Source organism: Hyperolius riggenbachi, chromosome 2 (genome assembly GCF_040937935.1).
Source record: "Hyperolius riggenbachi isolate aHypRig1 chromosome 2, aHypRig1.pri, whole genome shotgun sequence".
Classification (NCBI taxonomy): Eukaryota; Metazoa; Chordata; class Amphibia; order Anura; family Hyperoliidae; genus Hyperolius; species Hyperolius riggenbachi.
The window spans coordinates 108,977,761-108,999,362 of NC_090647.1; the positions used below are offsets into that span (position 1 = coordinate 108,977,761).

The following is a 21,602-nucleotide window of genomic DNA, read 5'->3' on the forward strand; positions in this document are numbered from 1 at the left end:
GGAATCAGACATCTCCAATCTATTGAGTATTCATTTTCTTCATCTTCTCCTTTTTATTTCATACAGTGGCTACCATTTTTATAATTGTTGTTCATAAAAATGTTTCTGTAATATTAATATTTATATTGCATTTGTTGATAAATCGACTAAGACCCTGCTCCCAGTGCTCAATTCCATTGCAGAATAATTCTGCATTACAGCTCACTGCCCATGTTTATGTCCAGTCTCCAGTGCGGTTCACAGTCATTATAGCACGGTAGCACATTATAACGCGCGAGTTATGCAACTGACCACTGTGAACCTAGCCTAAAGGTTCGTTTTATGGCTATTTACCTGATTTGAGCACCGCAGCATGAATCCTTGCCTTTACGGAAATTCACTACCTAATGTGTTGTATTAAATCTGTCAGAATACACTGTGATAAGCCTCTTTTCCCTAATAAGAGGTGGTGGCAGCCTTTCACCGTAAAGTTGTGTGTAGTAGAGTGTTATGGTTTTCACACGTTGCAGAATGGCCTGTCTGCACAATTCCAGTGGCTTCCGCACATCGATTGCATCCATTGGATGGCCTGTGGGCTGAAGCAGATTGGAAGGCACTAAGTGGTCTGACCAGTAGGGGGCTTGTGACATGCGGCAATTACTGTTGATTAAAAAACTGTCCAAAGGTAACGAGTAACAAAGTTTCTTGGGCACTTTGAACCATCCAACCTGCCAGATTTGTTTGGGGGTTTACCATTCATGCAAAGCTGTGTGTACATGAACAATCTTTGGACAAGTAGGCATGCATAGCGGATTGAGTATGTAAAGAACATTACATCACAAATGGGCATCGACATTAGTGTGCATATGTGGCTTCTATACATAAAGAATTGAGATTTTGTGTTTTATATAGAATTGCTATGTGTCACGTCAGCGGCAGATGTTGTTTGTTCATTGGGAAACATTCATGCACAGCAAGATTTATTGCACATGTTCTTAGCTTTAGTCATCGTATGGAAATGTCGGGTCTATATTACCAATCGAAGGCTTTAAGTATTTACGGACCAGGGCAGTGTCTAGGCTAAATTGCACCCAGGGGGAGTGTTTAACACCCCCCCCCCCCTGTGGGGCAAGGTATAGGTGCCCACAGTAAAGGTTAGCCAGGTCTAGTTGCCCTCAGTATAGTGGGCCAGCTATAGGTGTACCCCAGTATAGGTATCCAGGCATAGTTGCCCCAGTATAGGTTAGATAGGTAGGTTCCCCCAGTATAGGTTAGCTAGGTATGTGCCTCCAGTATAGGTAGCCCGTATAGTTGCCACTAGTATAGGTAGATAGGTAGGTGCCCTCAGTATAGGTTAGATAGGTAGGTGCCTCCAATATAGGTAGTCAGTGTAATTGCCCCCAGTATAGGTTAGATAGGTAGGTGTCCGCAGTATAGGTAAGATAGGTATATGCCCCGGCGCCCTGGGTGATTGCACTATTTGCACGCCCATAGAAACAGGGCTGGTACGGGCGCACAGCTGCGTGTGCACACCACAACTGCCAAACTAAGCCACCCTTCCACACAAAGCCACCGCCCACAATTGCTCTGCCGCCCACATCTGGACGGATGCATCAGGAAGGGCATATGTGGGAAAAATTGCACCCGGGGGGAGGGGAGGCAACACACACGCGGGGGGCATTGGGGATTTACGCATATTTTTTAAACTGGAGGGCAATGCACCGGGAGGGGGTATTGAATCAAGGAAGGCATTGGGCCTTTACACATCAGAGGATGGACACACTGGGGTTGCATCAGGGCTTTATGGCTCTTTTGAGAATCTGAAGTTTTGTGGTTATCTCCTAAAATACACTTCTACAGCTATTTCTTTAGCAATATGGTTTTTCCAAAAAGCAGAAATTTGCCCAGATTGAGCAGGTGGTTTGCTGGGAACTGTGCTGAGGAAGAGCAGGTGGGGGAGCGAGCTGACACATTCCAGCCTGCAAGGTCTCGGGATTAAGCCAGATCAGGGTTATAAAGCCTTTCAGATGTTACAGGCGTCTGGGACATTTTCTCTTTAAGCGCTCACAACATGCTGCTGTGACTCTATACATCCTGAAGATGACTGCAATACAAATCTACTGCCGGATCTTTCTCTATTGTATTATAAAATAGAGATGCCAGAGCAAAGCTACATCCACACCACAAAGGATGCACAATGGTGCATTCACAGTGTATCCAAAGCGGATACGCTGTGTCCTGTTGCAGTGTCCGAGGAGAAGTTCACACTCACCACCCGGGGCATCACTGGTGCTGCCATCGCCGCCAACACTCGGGTCCTCCACGGCTGAGCTTGGTAACAGGCTTAATTTGCACACAGATTTAATATATTCAGAAGCCTTTAGTGGTTTGATTTCTGCATTTGAGTTACCTGTCTTTGCATCTGCCATGGTCAGTAGGTCAGAATGCCCTTTTCTTTATTGTTATACTTATAGTAAAGGGAAAATCCCCAAGATTTTTGGGAAAACCTATAACTCAAAGATCAATGGAATTAAAACCAGGAGCTATGGTAAGAAGATCTACATATTGAAGGATCCAAAAAACAGAAAGGTAGCTAACTCTGGACATGGAACGTTGGTTTGGTGAACTGGCCGATACCTTTTTTTTTGCCAGCCATCAACACTAACAACCCACCACAGCCAACAAACAGCTCATGTGTAATAAAAATAACTGTTTTTGCTGGTTTGGATTTTGCTACATAGTCAATAGAGATGGTAGTGTAATTAGTGTACTGCTTTACACTGGCAGACCAAACTCACTGTGTAACACACCGCAAACAGCTGTAGTAGTAGTGACGGCCTTGCTGGACTGGTGCGCACCATGGCAAGAGGTTTTCAAGCCCATATGGTCGCCGGGCTGTGGTAGCTCAATGATAGAACAACAGTGACTGTCCAGCTGATCACGGTACCTGTGTGCGTGACAGCTGCACATTTGTAATACCAGTCACTGCATACCTGTTCATGTTTACTGCACCTGCGTGACAGCAGCACGCAGTGTTATATATACCAGTCACTGCATACCTGTTCACGGTACCTATGTGTGACAGCTGCATATTGTATTGATACCAGTCCGTGCATACCTGTTCACTTTACCTGTGTGTGTGACAGCTGCACTTTTGTAATACCAGACCATGCATACCTGTTCAGTGTACCTGTGTGTGTGACAGCTGCACATTGTATTGATACCAGTCACTGCATACCTGTACACTGCACCTGTGTGTGTGACAGCTGCACATTGTATTGATACCAGTCCGTTCATACCTGTTCACTGCACCTGTGTGACAGCACACAGTTTTAAATACCAGTCACTGCATACCTGTTCACTGTACCTGTGTGACTGCACAGTGTATTAGTCAAGTCAGTCCATACCTTACACTTCATCCCCCCCAATATGGACAAACCAGGCAGAGGCAGGCCACCCGGCAGGTCTGTTCGAGGTCGTGCTGTTGTGATTTCGTGTGGCCCTGGACCAAAGGCACGTGCCATCAACCCCCAAGATTGTCAGGACGTCGTTGACATAGAACACCTCATCTTCCTCAGCTTCTGCATGGAATCGTGACATATCTTCCTCCTCCTGCTCTGATTCTGGCACCCCACTTAACACTCAGCCGCCACCACCCAAGTGCCATCACCCCAGGGCTCAGCGGTGTGGAATTTTTTTGGGTCGTCTGCGTCAGATGAGAGCAATGCCATCTGTACTCTCTGCCACCAAAAATTGAGCCGTGGAAAGACCAAGACCCACGTAGGGGCAACTTCCTTACGAAGGCACATGATGACAAAGCACAAACTGCCAACCACTGCATCACAATATCACATGGGCACCAACAGGTTTCAACTGTCCGATTTAATCGCATAGCTTGGCAAGATGACAATATTGACAGCATATCTATTCACATTGTGCATATATACATCACCGCTCTGGTGTCACCACCCACAGAGACCCTCCGGTCAACAATTGTTTCGCTTGGTAGCTTCCTCCTGGACCGCTGCTCTCCGCGGCGGGGATAAGGCTCAAACGCCACGGGCAAGTGTGCGTCTAAAAGTACCCCGTAAGGGTATCCGCCCACTTGTTCCTCCCTGACTTGCGTCACGTCCCACGTCGGATAGCGTGAGCGTGCATCCTCTCGGAGCACAGCCCATCACCATCCACTATCACGGCACATCACCACGCTCGTCGACGCTACCAAAGCGTCGTCGCCATGGCAACAAACCAGTCTCCTGGATGCGCTCCAACACCCGGAAGAAGGCAAAACAGCCTTCCCCATCGGGGAAGAGCAGCATGCCGTGTCATGGGGCCGGCGCGAGCCAAGGAGGTAATCCAGACCGCTCAGGGCATACTGCTCAGGGGGAACCCTTAGTATCTAGACAATATACATCCTATTTTAAGAAAAGACCCACAACCGAGAGGAGGCTCAGCAAGGCTCAATAACTAACAACTACAAGGCAAAGGACTGGAGAAATAAAGAACCAACAGGTGATATCCCTAAACCGACGAGAAGACTTATATAGAGAGATTATACAAACATCAAAATATAATGACATAATTAGTTCTTTTCTAAGAACACACTTAGTTCATTCCGATCATTGAACCCTAATGGGCCCATAGCATTGGTTCTTGAGATCCAGGTTGCTTCCTTTTGAGAAAGAAGTCTCTCCCTATCTCCTCCCCTTCGAGGGGTTACTACAGTAAACAGTCCAGTAATCTTTAATTGGGTTGGATCACTTTGATGGACCTCTTTGAAATGTTCAACTAATCTTGGAACACCACCCTTGCCTTTCCTAATAAATCTAATATGTTCTACCAATCTCTCCCTCATGGGACGGGTAGTCTTCCCTATATAGAAAAACAGGCAAGGACACAGGAGGGCATAGACCACAAACTCAGTTCTGCAGGTTATGAAATCCTTAATTTGGAGATCAATACCTCCCAATCGTACATTTTTTGTTTTGTTAACGTGACCACACGTTGGACAATGTCCACATGGGTAACAACCCTGGTTTTTTACAGATCCTAGCCAGGCACAAACTGCACAAACTGCAATGGGATGGCCACCTGAGGAAAAGCAGCACACAAAAGCAAAGCCACACACCGCAGTGGAAGATACCAGGCCGCAATTATTTCTCAAAAAAGGTGATACCCAAACTGTACCGTGATGCTGAAAGGCAAGTGATGTCATTTCTGGCACACAGCGTTGGGTCAAGGGTCCATCTGACCACGTGGTCTGCAAAGCATGCTCAGACCTGCCCGAAGACTAAGTCAGTCCTCACATACAGCATCTCTGCCTGCATGCCGTGTGACTGCCTGCCCCAAGACTAAGTCGCTCCCCACACAGCATCTCTGCCTGCAGGCCGATTGACCGCCTTCTCCGCCACCACCAACAGGGTCCAGGACCCCAGGCGGATTCCTGAATTTTTAACGCTATAATAGTTTTTCTGGTGCGTGTACATGCCTGCCTAATTTTTCTGCCTGCACTGCAGCTGCAACAACAAAACAAAAGGCATGTACATGTGTCAATTCCCCTTCATGATCGTTACCTTGCCACGGTGAAGGGGCTTGTGTATCACAATGAAGCAATGACCGATAGTGATGCTCGGATACCCCTTTTTATTATTCGAGTTTGGTCAAATTCGAATAGTAAATTATTCGAATTCAGTCGAATATTCGAGTCGAATATTTTTTACTATTCGATTCGACCTCGGACTTCGAGCTCACTATTCGAGTCGGTATTCGAGCTCATTATTCGAGCTGACTATTCGAATTGGCCTTAAATAGCTTCCAACACTTGTTTTGAGGGTGAATGATGCAAGAAACATCTTTTTTTCCAAGTAACAACAGCAAGTGATTATGTGGGGATGTTCCTTTAAAAAAAAAAAGGTGGAAAGAGAAGTTGTGTCCAGAATTTTGTTCAGTACTGTATATACTTCTTCTTCTTCTTCTTTTCTATCTTCTATATCTTCTTCTTCTTCTTCTATATCTTCTTCTTCTATATCTTCTTCTTCTATATCTTCTTCTATATCTTCTTCTTCTTCTTCTATATTGTCTTCTTCTTCTTCTTCTTCATCTTCTTCTTCTTCATCTTCTTCATCTTCTTCATCATCATCTTCTTCTTCATCTTCTTCTTCATCTTCTTCTTCATCTTCTTCTTCATCTTCATCTTCTTTTTCTTCTTCTTCATCTTCTTCATCTTCTTCATCTTCTTCTTCTTCATCTTCTTCATCTTCTTCTTCTTCATCTTCTTCATCTTCTTCATCTTCTTCTTCATCTTCTTCATCTTCTTCTTCTACATCTTCTTCATCTTCTTCATCTTCTTCTTCTTCTTCATCTTCTTCATCTTCTTCTTCATCTTCTTCATCTTCTTCTTCTTCATCTTCTTCATCTTCTTCATCTTCTTCTTCTTCTTCTTCTTCATCTTCTTCTTCTTCATCTTCTTCTCCTTCTTCTTCTTCTTCTTCTTCTTCTTCTCCTTCTTTTTCTATATCGTCTTCTTCTTATTCACTTATTTCTCTTTTATATTTTTTTTAAAGAAATGCAGCTATTTTTGAGCGTAATAAATAGCTGGTGGCGCACGCATGTTGGAAGCGCCATTGTATGTGCTACCTGGCAGTGGAAACACACAGACAGCAGGAGGTAAATTCAGCAGCAGCAGCAGGAGGAGGCGGATGATTGTGTGGCAGCAGGCAGTCAATGAGGCAGGCAGCGAGACATAATAGGCTGTGTGGTACCTAGCGGTGGTACCAGGCCGTAAATACACAGCATGAGGTTCCAGACAGCGGTCGTGAAGCCCACATCATGTCCAATACACAACTGGGACAACACAGTTTTCAACCCGGACACCTCTAAAAATAATATCACACAGTATTAATAAAAAGTATATATAATTTTTTTGTTTTTTTAAAGAAATGCAGCTATTTTTGAGCGTAACAAATAGCTGGTGGCGCACGCATGTTGGAAGCGCCATTGTATGTGCTCCCTGGCAGTGGAAACACACAGACAGCAGGAGGTAAATTCAGCAGCAGGAGGAAGAGGATGAGTGTGTGGCAGCAGGCAGTCAATGAGGCAGGCAGCGTGACATAATAGCCCTGGTACCTAGCGGTGATACCAGGGCATAAATAAACACAACAGGAGGTCCCAGACAGCGGTCGTGCAGCCCACATTGTGTCCAATACACAACTGGGACAACACAGTTTTCAACCCGGGCACCTCAGAAAAATTAAACCTTTTTTTTTTATGTTTTTTTGGTTTTGTTTGTAAAACAAATTACACAGATATATAGCTATTGTTTGACGTAATAGCTGGTGGCATAGTGGCAGCAGAAGGTAAATCTGTGTACCCTGGCATTGGGAAACACAGACAGACAGCAGCAGCAGCAGGAGGAATGGAGGAGTAATTATGTGAGCAGCTATTGTTTCACGTAATAGCTGGTGGCAGAGTGGCAGCAGAAGGTAATTCTGTGTACCCTGGCAGTGGGAAACACAGACAGACAGCAGCAGCAGCAGGAGGAATGGAGGAGTATTGTGAGTGTGGCAGCAGGCAGGCAGCATGACATAATAGCCCTGGTACCTAGCGGTGATACCAGGGCGTAAATAAACACAACAGGAGGTCCCAGACAGCGGTCGTGCAGCCCACATTGTGTCCAATACACAACTGGGACAACACAGTTTTCAACCCGGGCACCTCAGAAAAATTAAACCTTTTTTTTTTATGGTTTTTTGGTTTTGTTTGTAAAACAAATTACACAGATATATAGCTATTGTTTGACGTAATAGCTAGTGGCAGAGTGGCAGCAGAAGGTAAATCTGTGTACCCTGACAGTGGGAAACACAGACAGACAGCAGAAGGGCAGTACACAGCAGCCCACTGTAGGTGTAAAATGTGTGGCTGCAGGCGACGTAATAGTCAAAGTGAACCAGGCTGGCTTAGTGAGCAGGAGCCAGGAGGTGGTAAAGGGTGGTAAGGCACATTAACGATGGTTCTTAAGTTCATGTCCCCCTCTCGCCGACAACAGGGGCCAGGAACTTGCCTTTCACCCACGCCTGGTTCATCTTGAGAAACGTCAGTCTGTCCACAGACTTGTGAGACAGACGTGAGCGTTTCTCGGTGACCACGCCACCAGCTGCACTGAAGCAGCGCTCGGACAGCACGCTGGAAGGGGGACAGGACAGCACTTCCAGGGCGTACTGCGCCAGCTCGCTCCAGATCTCCAGGCGCTTGACCCAATACTCCATGGGATCAACAGGGGCAACGCTGTCAAGCCCGCTGTAGGACCCCATGTAGTCAGCCACCATTCGGGTCAGGCGCTGGCTGTGACCGGAGGAGGATGCTGCTGCATGCACCTCCTCTCTAGTCACTGCTGCCGGAGCCTCTACAGTCCTGTAGAGCTCGTTGCTGAGAGACAGCAGGTCTGTGGGGCGCTTGCTGCTGGATGCAGGCACCTGCTGCTGCCTCTGTGCTGGCTGGACAGTGGGGGTGGAAGGCTGGGGGAAGGCTTCCTCCAAGCGCTCAACAAGGGCCTGCTGCAAGCTCCTTATTTGTTGCGCTGGATCTCCTCCTGCAGGCGGCAGGAACTGGCTCAACTTCCCCTTGAGGCGTGGGTCCAACATCATGCTGATCCAGATCTCCTCCCTCTGCTTCATCTGGATCACTCTGGGGTCCCTGCGCAGGCACGCCAGCATGTGCGCTGCCATTGGGAAGAGGCGGGCCACGTGTGCTGGCACATCGATGGCAGTGCTGCTGTCCTCATCCTCCTCCTCTGCCGCCTCATCCTCTCTCCACCCCCGCACCAACTCAGCTGCGCTGTGCTGATCCCCCTCATCAGCAGCAAGGTCAGGGACCTCCACCAAGTCCTCCTCCTCCTCCCCCTCAGAGGTGGACTGTGCAGCTGCTTGCCGCTCCTGCTGGTCCAAGGCTGTCGCTCCCTGTTCCAGCAAAGCATCGAGGGCCCTGTTCAGCAGACAAACCAGGGGCACCCACTCGCAGACCATAGCATGGTCCCTGCTCACCATGTTAGTGGCCTGCAGAAAGGGAGCCAGCACTAAGCACACCTGCTGCATGTGCCTCCAGTCATCATCGGAGACGATGGACGGGATGTTGCTGGTCTGGTACTGGTTGACAGCGTGCTTCTGTTCAACCAGACGCTCCAACATCGCCAGGGTGGAGTTCCAGCGAGTCGGAACGTCAAGGATCAGCCGATGGCGTGGCAGCTCCAGCTCCTTTTGCACGTCTTTCAGGCTCGCACAGGCTGCAGCCGAGCGCCGGAAGTGACGCACAACGTTCCTTGCCGTTTCCAGCAGTTCGCCCATCCCCTGGTAGGTGCGCAAGAACTTCTGCACCACCAGGTTCAGCACGTGGGCAAGACAGGGGATGTGGGTCAGGTTTCCCCTGTCTATTGCGGCAACCAGATTGGCCCCATTGTCGGCCACCACCTCTCCGACTCTGAGGCCTCTGGGGGTCAGCCAAATCCTCTCCTGCTCCTGGAGTTTGGCCAACACATGGGTTGCCGTCAGCTTGGTCTTCCCAAGGCTGACCAAGTGCAGCAGCGCTTGGCAGTGGCGGGCCTTCACGCTGCTGCTGAGGCGGGGGGTTTGGCCAGGTGTGCCGGAGGATGGCAGAGGATCGGAGGAACCTGCTGCAGTTCCCCTGACCCTGCGGGGTGGCACCACCTACTGTGTTGCTGCTGCTGCTGTGCCCGCTGCTGCTCTCCCATCCTCACCCCCTTCCACCAAGCTGACCCAGTGGACAGTGAAGGACAGGTAGCGGCCTGTCCCGAAGCGGCTGCTCCAGGAGTCCATGGTGACGTGGACCCTTTCACCAACCGCGTGCTCCAGCCCTCGCTCCACATTGGCCATCACAAAGCGGTGCAGTGCAGGAATGGCCTTGCGGGCGAAGAAGTGTCTGCTGGGGAGCTGCCAGTCTGGGGCTGCACAAGCAAGCAGCGCACGCATGTCGCTCCCCTCCTGCACGAGCGTGTACGGCAGGAGTTGGGAGCACATGGCCCGTGCCAGCAAGCCGTTCAGCTGCCGCACGCGACGGCTGCTGGGAGGCAGAGCCCTAACCACCCCCTGGAAGGACTCGCTCAAAAGGCTCTGGCGTGGCCTTTTGCTGGCACGGGAATCAGCGGACACAGCAGAGGAGGCCACTGAGGACTGGCTGCCAGAACAGGCCTCAGTGTCGGCGGCAGGAGTTGCAGAGGGGGGAGGAGCAGTGCGTTTCCGCACTCCTGCTGGTGCTGCTGGAGGAGCAGGAGGGCGGGTGGCTGCTGTTGCTGCTGCTGCTGAAGGCTGTGCAGTGATGGGTGTGGTGCCACTGCCAGCACCAGATGCCTTCAGCCTCTGGAACTCCTCATGCTGGTGGAAATGTTTCGCAGCAAGGTGGTTGATGAGCGAGCTGGTGCTGAACTTTAAGGGGTCTGCACCTCTGCTCAACTTCCGCTGACAGTGGTTGCAAGTGGTGTACTTGCTGTACACTGTGGGCATGGTGAAAAATCGCCAGATTGGTGACAAAAACAACCCCCTACGGCATGGAACCGCTGCTGCCTGTCTCCCTGTGGTGGTTGGGGGGGGGCTTGGGTGCGGCTGGTGGTGGTACTGGCAGATGCTGCTGCTGCTGCTGCTGAGCCTGAGACACCAGCAGGTTGTGGGACCTGCCTACTGCTGCCAATGCTTGCAATGATGCGCCTCCTTGCAAGGCCCACAAGAGCATCCTCCTCCTCAGAGCTGCTGATGACGACATCCCCTGGAGCTGGTGGCACCCAGTCTCTGTCTGTCACCGTGTCATCATCATCCTCCCCCTCCTGAAACATGTCCTGCTGGGATGATGACCCCCCAAACTCCTCTCCTGATGCATGGATGGGCTGCTTGACTGTCGCCACAGTCTTGCTGTCCAATCCCTCCTCCCCCAAAGTGCCCATCAGCATCTCCTCCTCAAAATCGCCAACAACAGCAGACAATACCCTGACGCAGCGGGAGTCAAAAGAAGTAAAAATTATGGAGCGGGGAGTTGGTGATGAAACCAGCAGGAATGTGATCAATCTCTCAAAATTTAAACTGAATGAAACTCATATCTCCCTACTTGAGAAGGGGTTGTCTTTCTCCCCTACCATAGCTGGTGATGTATTTGAAATCTATAAGGACATTTATCTGTTCTTGAGGAAAGTGACACTAAAATTGACCTTTGGTGAAAACCAATCACCTGAAGACAATTCCCAGAACAGATATGAATGCCTATCAATAAATGAACGGGAGGCAATGATAGCCCTTGAATCACTTATGGACGAGTATGGTGATCACTCTTGGAGTATAAATGAACATGAGAACAACATTTCCCCCTCAGGGTCATTGCATCCCCCTGTGGTATCATCCCCCCCCCCAACCACAAATTTACGGGTAAAATCATCATTTATGCCCCCCCTATCTCAGAATAAAAATGTTCATGTCTTTTTAAATACAATTGAACAGGAACTGTGGAAATTAAATCTTCTTCCTCCCAGAGGGGAAAACAATCTAACGTCACAGGAAAAAACAGCACTGGATGAGCTGCAAAAAGCCCCAAAACTGATTATCAAACCAAGTGATAAAGGGGGAAATGTTGTTCTTATGGATGAGGATAAATACATTGAAGAGATTAAAAGACAGTTGGAGGATTCACAAACATATAAAAGACTTCGGGAAAATCCATTTCCTGTAATTAAAGATCAGGTTAATTGTTTGTTAGATGAGGGAGTGCATGGGGGAATTCTGACCACTAGGGAACATGAGTTCCTTGTGGTGGGTACCTTTAATGTACCAACTATATACATAATCCCCAAGGTCCACAAATCCTTGACCAACCCACCTGGCCGACCGATAGTATCTGCTGTGGGCAGTCCAAACACAACGTTTGGGCCAGTTTATTGATAAGAAAGTACGACCTTTGGTTCAAGCGCTGCCATCCTACATACAGGACACCCGCGATGTCTTGGGTGTACTGGCCGGTTTCGAGGTGCCCCCGGGGTCCCTCCTTGTGGGGATCGATGTGGAATCCCTCTATACGTCGATCCCGCATGAGGAGGGTCTCCGGGCAATGTCCTTCTTCCTCCGTGAGCGGCATCCCTCCGCTTCGGTCCATAATGCCTTTGTAGTCGAGGCGATGAGACTGATTCTCACGCGGAACTGTTTTATTTTTGACGGGCAGTACTACCAGCAACTGCGAGGAACGTCGATGGGGGCGGCGTGTGCGCCAGCCTACGCATGTTTACATCTGGAGCTCTGGGAGAGGGAGCAAGTGTTCCCTAGCCCGGAGTATGGCGCGCATGCCGCCCTTTGGCTTAGATTTATCGACGACATTTTGCTGGTGTGGAAGGGCACCAAAGACGAATTGGAACGATATGTGACCAAACTTAATAAAAATGGAAAAAATATCCGGCTGACCTTTTCTTTTGGCAGTGAGATTCCTTTTTTGGATCTCCTGCTGAGAATTGAGGGCCAGAGGATAGTCACAACGTCCTTTCGTAAACCCACGGCTGGAAATACGGTACTGCATGCGAATAGTCATCATCCGCCATCCCTAAAGAAGGGAATACCGTATGGCCAATTCCTTAGACTGAGAAGGAATTGTGGCAGAGATACTGATTTTAGAAACGAAGCCCGAAGTATGTATAGAAGATTCCGTGAACGTGGTTATACGCACTCGGTACTGCGTCGAGCATTGAAGAGGGCTTGAAGTTTGGACCGGCAAGAATTGCTGGCTCCCGGAGGGATGCCGCGAAGGGCGGGGGAGGGGGGTCATTTGCGCCTGGTCACCGGCTATGGAGCGCATTGGGAAAACCTACGGGGATTGTTAAATAAGTTCTGGCCTATTTTGACTTCAGATAAAGATGTTGCAAGAATTGTAGGTCCAAGACCCCTTCTTACAGCAAAAAGGGCACCAAATCTCAGGGATCGGTTGGTGCATAGTGAACTGCTGAAAAATCCCTCCACTTGGCTTGACCAGAGAAAACCAATGGGAATGTATAAATGCTCAAAATGTAAAATGTGTCCCTATGTTGATAGGACCGATGTTTTCTCAGATTGCAGGGGGGAAAAGGAATATGCCATTAGGTCCTTCATAAATTGTGACACTAAGAAAGTAGTATATATGATACAATGCCCATGCGGCCTGAGTTACATTGGCAAAACTAAAAGGGCCTTAAAGGAAAGGGTCCTGGAGCATTTTTGTAAAATTACTGGGGGAAAGGCCACAGGAACAATATATGATCATTACAGGGAATACCATCAGAATAGTGTAAAAGGGACCTCGGTGAAGGGAATTTATAATTTGAAAATTTCAGGTAGAAGGGGAGACTTTGATGAGGTCCTCTACTGCAAAGAGGCCATGTGGATCTTTAAACTTGGGAGTGTTTTCCCGGGCGGACTCAACGCAGAATTGGACCTATCCCCCTTCCTTAAGATTAAAAAATATGGCTAACTGTATGTCCCAGCACCGGGGTCCAAAAGAGGAAATAACAACTGTACTAAATTTCATAGCCAGGACTATTCCTGGGGGTAAAGCATGGGAAAAGAATGGATCCGCAGTGACTCTAATGTGCCTAGAAAATAGTCCTGTATATGTGCCTTTAAATATATGTGACTGACATTCTGCAATTAAGAAAATATAATTACTTGCTTCTCAGGAATTGAGGGGACTGCCGATTGAATGGTATGATCTGAAGTCTCAATTTGAGGGAACAATATCTATGCCGGACAGGCAGCCTAAGTGCTGTCATACAATGGAAAATTTGGCTGCAAGAAAGGCTACAGTAACATGTGGAATGTGTGCTTCCAGTATCTCACGACAATCTATGAGTATGTTTATTAGATATAAGCTTCCTAATTGCCCCACCAATGATGCCTGCTAAATGTTCTTGCTGTCTGAGGAGAAAGCTATCTGTATGGTGTTGTTATGCAATGTAAAGTATCCAGCCAAATCCCCTACTATGCCCGCCTCCTGAAGGAGTTGGTTATCTGAATGGTGAGTGACAGGGCGAAAGAAAGGTGGGCGGAGCCAAGGCGGATACAAAGGAAGGGCTGTTAGCAGCTATGGACACACCCTGATGAAACGCCCAATGGGGGCGTGAAACGCGTCGGTGGGCGGAGCTACAACTGGTGCGTGTGACGCAGCTCTTCCTCACACACGCTGTCTATGGACTCCTGGGCTGGCGTCCTCCTACTTGCCGGTGTGCGCTGCAGTGAGGGGTCTTGTCGCATGACCCCAGCACACGTCTGAGCAGGTCCAGAAACGGACATCACTTCTGTGCCCAGGAGCTTGATTCAACCAACTGTGATGCGACTGAACGGGTGAGATCGTTTATGACTGCCTCCCTAATGCAGCAGCAGCTGTACTGTTGCACAGAGCTGATGGAACTTTACCTGGCTTGGCTTTGCTGATTCCACGCTTTTGCTTTGCTTCCTTGCTTCTTCATGTGCAGCAATAGATGAGAAGTTACTTTAAGTTGATGGAACTGAATCTAGCCTGGCTTTAATGATTCCACGCTTATGTATTAATCAACAGGGGGCCCCCCAACGTTGCAATACTTATGGCACAAGTGTGTGTGGTGTGAGCAAGCGCGGATGCATGTAGTGCTGTTGTGATATATTTCCTGGCCAGGATAAGTTTACAGCATTATTATAGGTGCATGCTATTTAGCCACACAGACGTACAGTTGCTAATGCTCCGCATATGGTGTTTTTAATTGTTGTGGGATAGTATTTTGATCAATCTGTGTATCTTTGGGGGTCTGATGTGGATATGTATTTATTAAAAGCTGATTTTGGTATACTTTAGAAGGCTTGTATGACCTCAATACTTTGTCTTAATTATGTGCCTATACCTAGGGTTAAGCCTTCCCCCATATAGATGTGATTGGGGTTTAGGAACCATATGATTATCCACTATATAAGCTATGTTCGTACTTAGTAATACCCTGATGGTGCCTGGGGTAAAAAGACTGCTGAGTGACAGGTCGGCGACTGACGGTGAACTGGCCTCCTCCCCAGGCCCTGCTGGGCGGCTGCTGCGAACAGGGGTGGTGGTGGTGGTGGTGAGGGTGGAGGCCTCGGATGCAGAGCTGATGGCGGGCTGCTCATCCTCCGTCATCAGTTGCACCACAGTGTCTGCATCCTTTTCCTCAATGGGACGTTTCCGACCCGGCTGGAGGAAAATCGGAGCAGGTGCTACACGCTGCTGCTGCTGTGTCTCTGCAGCGTGAGTTGCAGATGCTCCTGCTGGGCGGCGCCCAAGGCGTCCACGGCCAGTGGCTATAGGAGGAATGTTAGCCACTGACGCTGCTGCTGCTGCTGCGGAACTGTGCATGGTGGCGCGGCCGCGCCCGCGGCTTGCCGCAATGCTGCTCCCTCTCCTCCTGATTCCCTTGCTGCCCTTCCCCTTGCCCAAACCGCGCTGGCTGCCACTTCCAGACATCTTCGATGTTTTGGGCGTAAACACAAAAGTTTTTTAAAAGGGCGGGTGAAAAGTGGGGTACTTTAATGGAGTGGGTTGGTGGGCGAGGTGACTGAGTGAGTGTCTAGTACAGTAAGTAAGTAGTAACAGTCAGGAAGTACAACTAGCAGTTACAATAATCAGTAGTAATCACAAGGAAATAGAGTGTGTGTACACTACAGACAGTGAGTGCACGCACGCGCAAACACGCGCAGGAGCTAGCCTATGAACAGAGACTGAGTGAGTGTCCCTAGTACAGTAAGTAAGTAGTAACAGTCAGGAAGTACAACTAGAAGTTACAATAATAAGTAGTAATCACAAGGAAATAGAGTGTGTGTACACTACAGACAGTGAGTGCACGCACGCGCAAACACGCGCAGGAGCTAGCCTATGAACAGTGACTGAGTGAGTGTCCCTAGTACAGTAAGTAAGTAGTAACAGTCAGGAAGTACAACTAGCAGTTACAATAATCAGTAGTAATCACAAGGAAATAGAGTGTGTGTACACTACAGACAGTGAGTGCACGCACGCGCAAACACGCGCAGGAGCTAGCCTATGAACAGAGACTGAGTGAGTGTCCCTAGTACAGTAAGTAAGTAGTAACAGTCAGGAAGTACAACTAGAAGTTACAATAATAAGTAGTAATCACAAGGAAATAGAGTGTGTGTACACTACAGACAGTGAGTGCACGCACGCGCAAACACGCGCAGGAGCTAGCCTATGAACAGAGACTGAGTGAGTGTCCCTAGTACAGTAAGTAAGTAGTAACAGTCAGGAAGTACAACTAGAAGTTACAATAATAAGTAGTAATCACAAGGAAATAGAGTGTGTGTACACTACAGACAGTGAGTGCACGCACGCGCAAACACGCGCAGGAGCTAGCCTATGAACAGAGACTGAGTGAGTGTCCCTAGTACAGTAAGTAAGTAGTAACAGTCAGGAAGTACAACTAGAAGTTACAATAATAAGTAGTAATCACAAGGAAATAGAGTGTGTGTACACTACAGACAGTGAGTGCACGCACGCGCAAACACGCGCAGGAGCTAGCCTATGAACAGTGACTGAGTGTGTCCCTAGTACAGTAAGTAAGTAGTAACAGTCAGGAAGTACAACTAGCAGTTACAATAATCAGTAGTAATCACAAGGAAATAGAGTGTGTGTACACTACAGACAGTGAGTGCACGCACGCGCAAACACGCGCAGGAGCTAGCCTATGAACAGAGACTGAGTGAGTGTCCCTAGTACAGTAAGTAAGTAGTAACAGTCAGGAAGTACAACTAGAAGTTACAATAATAAGTAGTAATCACAAGGAAATAGAGTGTGTGTACACTACAGACAGTGAGTGCACGCACGCGCAAACACGCGCAGGAGCTAGCCTATGAACAGTGACTGAGTGAGTGTCCCTAGTACAGTAAGTAAGTAGTAACAGTCAGGAAGTACAACTAGAAGTTACAATAATAAGTAGTAATCACAAGGAAATAGAGTGTGTGTACACTACAGACAGTGAGTGCACGCACGCGCAAACACGCGCAGGAGCTAGCCTATGAACAGTGACTGAGTGAGTGTCCCTAGTACAGTAAGTAAGTAGTAACAGTCAGGAAGTACAACTAGCAGTTACAATAATCAGTAGTAATCACAAGGAAATAGAGTGTGTGTACACTACAGACAGTGAGTGCACGCACGCGCAAACACGCGCAGGAGCTAGCCTATGAACAGAGACTGAGTGAGTGTCCCTAGTACAGTAAGTAAGTAGTAACAGTCAGGAAGTACAACTAGAAGTTACAATAATAAGTAGTAATCACAAGGAAATAGAGTGTGTGTACACTACAGACAGTGAGTGCACGCACGCGCAAACACGCGCAGGAGCTAGCCTATGAACAGAGACTGAGTGAGTGTCCCTAGTACAGTAAGTAAGTAGTAACAGTCAGGAAGTACAACTAGAAGTTACAATAATAAGTAGTAATCACAAGGAAATAGAGTGTGTGTACACTACAGACAGTGAGTGCACGCACGCGCAAACACGCGCAGGAGCTAGCCTATGAACAGTGACTGAGTGTGTCCCTAGTACAGTAAGTAAGTAGTAACAGTCAGGAAGTACAACTAGCAGTTACAATAATCAGTAGTAATCACAAGGAAATAGAGTGTGTGTACACTACAGACAGTGAGTGCACGCACGCGCAAACACGCGCAGGAGCTAGCCTATGAACAGTGACTGAGTGAGTGTCCCTAGTACAGTAAGTAAGTAGTAACAGTCAGGAAGTACAACTAGCAGTTACAATAATAAGTAGTAATCAGAAGGAAATAGAGTGTGTGTACACAGACAGTGAGTGCACGCACGCGCAAACACGCGCAGGAGCTAGCCTATGAACAGTGACTGAGTGAGTGTCCCTAGTACAGTAAGTAAGTAGTAACAGTCAGGAAGTACAACTAGCAGTTACAATAATAAGTAGTAATCAGAAGGAAATAGAGTGTGTGTACACAGACAGTGAGTGCACGCACACGCAGGAGCTAGCCTATGAACAGTGACAGTCAGTGTCCTAGTACAGTTACAGTATATAACTACAATACAAAATACAATCAATCAGTAGTAAAGGACAGCAGAAATACTGGTATAGATGAGAAATAAACAGAGGACAGGAGAGAACAGCTGCCCACACAGGCAGGCCCTGAGGCCTAAAGCTGTAAGCCTGCAGCAGCTGTCTCTCTCTATGTAACACAAAAGCTACTAACTAAAATAAAATGTCTATCTAACTAACAACAATATAGGTGTATATAGGAGGTGTATGTGAGCAAAAACGCTAGGTGATTGACCACAATAAAGCTCTTGCTAAGCCAAAGCACAAAGGAGCAGATCTCTCTCTGTACAAAGTCAGGCAAGGACGGAAAAACCGAACATGGCGGCCGCTATTTATAGGGTAGGGGCTGGCCAGGGTCCCCCTCAGTGTTTGGCTGCCGTCAGAGGGCCTGGGAGCCCTCTGATTGGCTCTAAGGACATCAATCTGGGCTATGACGCTATTCGAGCTCGGTATTCGAGCTCGAATAGCGCTGTTTGCTCGAATAGCGCGAATAGTGAATGAGCTATTCGAGTTTACTCGAATAGCCCATTCGAATACCTGCAGCTATTCGGAGCTCGAATACCGAGCTCGAATAGCTGAAAAAGAGCTCGAATATTCGAGCTACTCGAATATTCGAGCTCTGCTGAGCACCACTGATGACCGACGGCTATATGAGTGTCTCGGGGGGTGGCACACCAAAGATAATAAGTTCGTTGCTTCATTGTGGACAGACCAAATTCGATCAGCTGGACAGTCACTGTCCTGCCATTCCGCTACCTCAGCCCGGCGACCATATGGGCTGGAAAGCCGCCATCACCTGCAATTTCGTCATGGTGCACACCAGTCCAGCATGGCCGTCACTACACAAACAGCTGTTTGCGGTGCATTACACGGTGAGTTTGGTCTGTCAGTGTGAACCAGTACACTAATTACAATACCTGATTGATGTATACACATGCAAGATGTTTTAAAGCACTTTAGGCCTCCAATTTAGCATGCAATGTGATTTCTGCCCTTAAAACGCTGCTATGCGTCAAATCCAGATTTATCCCCAGGACTTTTGCCGTGTATCCTACTCCCCCATGCAAAAACTCAGATGTTAGACCCCTTGAAACATCTTTTCCATCACTTTTGAGACCAGCATAAATGTTTCTAGTTTTGGAAGTTCGCCTCGCCATTGATGTCTATTGCGGTTCGAAAAGTTTGCGCGAACCGATCATTTTGCGGAGGTTCGCGTTCGAGGTTTGCGAACCGAAATTTGGAGGTTCGAGCCATCTCTAGCTGTCACACACTCAGGTACAGTGAACAGGTATGCAGTGACTGGTATATATAACACTGCGTGCTGCTGTCACGCAGGTGCAGTAAACATAAACAGGTATGCAGTGACTGGTATTACAAATATGCAGCTGTCCCACACAGGTGCAGTGAAAAGGTAGTCCCTGAATGTGCTGGGCCTTGCAGAGTATAGCAATTACCAAGGGCCAGCTGCGACTACACTGCTGTATATGCAAGTGTCAGTGGGCCACACACACAAAAAAAACACATCAAAAGAACATAAGCTCTCAAAAGAGCTCTTTTGGGGTGCTTCTTAGCAATAAGTGGCAGCAAGGAGCAAGCTAACAAGCCTAACAACAGCCTAACTAAGCTTTCCCTAATCTGTGCAGCAGCAGCCAGCAACCTCTCTCCCTTCTATCACTAACTACTCAGAACACAGAATGAGATCATGTCCGACGCAGCTGCCTTTTATACGGGGGGGGGGGGCTCCAGTAGGGAGTGTAGCTTGATTGGCTGCCTTGTGTCTGCTGACTGTGCTGTAGACAGTCAAAGTTGAGCCTAATGATGTAATATAAGGGGCAGGTCGAACTCGCATAAAGTTTGCGGTTCCCCACGAACGCGAACCACCGAAGTTCGCGCAAATAAGTTTGCAGTCGAACCGTTCGGGCCATCTCTAATAGTCAACTATACTCTACTTAGAACTCAAATATCACTTACAAACATGAATAAACCCTGTACGCCAGAGTTCTCATTAAAGGGACACTATTACAAAATTCACTAAAAGTAAAATAATGGCACAGTACAATCAGAATGTAAATATAAATCATTATTAAAACCCCCCAAAAATGTCAGCAGTGAAGCCCGGTTCACATTTGCCTTAGAGTTGAAAACAGATCCATGAAAACGGATCTGATCACCAGTCAATCGGATCCGTTTTCACTCCTTTGCCACTCCATTTCCATTCTGCTGCTTCCGCTCCGTTTCTCCACATCCCCCCCAGACCTCCACCCCCAAATGGATTTTTCTGTTTAGAACGGTCTGTTTCTTCACTAGGGCCCTGAGGCTTATGGCTACCAGAGGCAAATGTCTGTGGCTACGTTCATATTTATTATGTGTTGCCTTATGCATTTTTTCACACTTTTATGCATACCATACACATTCATATTCATTAAAATCTGCTTTTGTGGCAGCAATACTCAGAATTACAATGTAAAATGTGAGCGGCATGTGGGAAAAAAAACAACAAGCTGAGAGTCTTAGGTGCAAACCAGCCCACTTATTAACAAGGGCTGTCAGTTCTGCCTTACGGAAATATGCGGAAAAATGCGCACATCGTGAATATGGGCCCTAAAAATTCCTGCATATCATAAGAATTCCCATCATACTAAACAACACACTGGAGCCCCATCAGCCAGCAGCTATGCTATTTTTGCTGTTGGTTGCTGGAGAAAAAAAATCACCCAGTGTTCCAAAAACTTAAGTGAGACCTCAGCAATAAAATTTCTGGATCAAATTCAAAAGCACTAAAACTCTGACAGGCCAGTGATATTTAAGGAAAGTGAACTAGCCTACTATAGATTGTTTACATTATTTCAGTAACTCATATCATCGGTAGGAGCAAAATAAAACACTTTGGTTCATTAGGGTCGTAAAGCAGGGTTAAGGCAATAAAAAGCTGGTGTTTACTGTACTGATCTAAAAAAGGGGAGTATTGAGTATAAAAAGTAAAAAGGCACTCAACATCAGGTCCATCAAGTGATTGTAAAATTTGCTGTGTGTACAGTACAGCTCACATTAAAGTCTAGTTCATCTTCCATTAAGTTAATGCATTTGATTAGTAAATATTTTAGAAAAAAACATTTCACATTTTGCTGCTGAAACATTTTTAAAAAAGGCATTTACTTGTTGTGATAGCTCATAGGTAGGGATGGCCGAACACGTCCCTTTCCTTTCATGGCCTATGCTACAGTGCCTGCAACTAACGTTTCATAAAACTTGAAACATTCAAAAATGTAATCATTTCATATAACAAATTTAAAACTTTGATATGCAATGCCAGATATTTCTGGCCTCTCGTACAATGGAGGAAATTAAAATGTGTAGACTGCTTCCTGCCAGTGCCACCTTTTCCAGGCCTATCCTACAGTGTCTGCAACTAACATGTCGTTAAGGGCTGGTTTACACAGATGGCAGGCGGCGTTGGGGCGGCCCGGGAAGCCGCGTCATCCTGTAACGTCTCGTTCAGGGGCGGAGGTATGGCGATTGTCGGCTTCCCATTGCGATAGGCATTTTTCGTCCCCGCAA

At 47.5% G+C, this 21,602-nt stretch overlaps 1 protein-coding gene across 1 annotated transcript in view; it reads left to right on the top strand.

The window, feature by feature from the left end:
- Window positions 1–12,075: 12,075 nt before the first annotated feature.
- The window catches only part of ATP5MC2 (ATP synthase membrane subunit c locus 2), an 81,603-nt gene continuing 72,076 nt past the window's right edge, over window positions 12,076–21,602 (top strand). Inside the window, exon 1 of the mRNA XM_068265920.1 lies at window positions 12,076–12,502. Coding sequence (XP_068122021.1) covers window positions 12,076–12,502 — 427 coding nt within the window. The remainder of the gene's footprint in view (window positions 12,503–21,602) is intronic.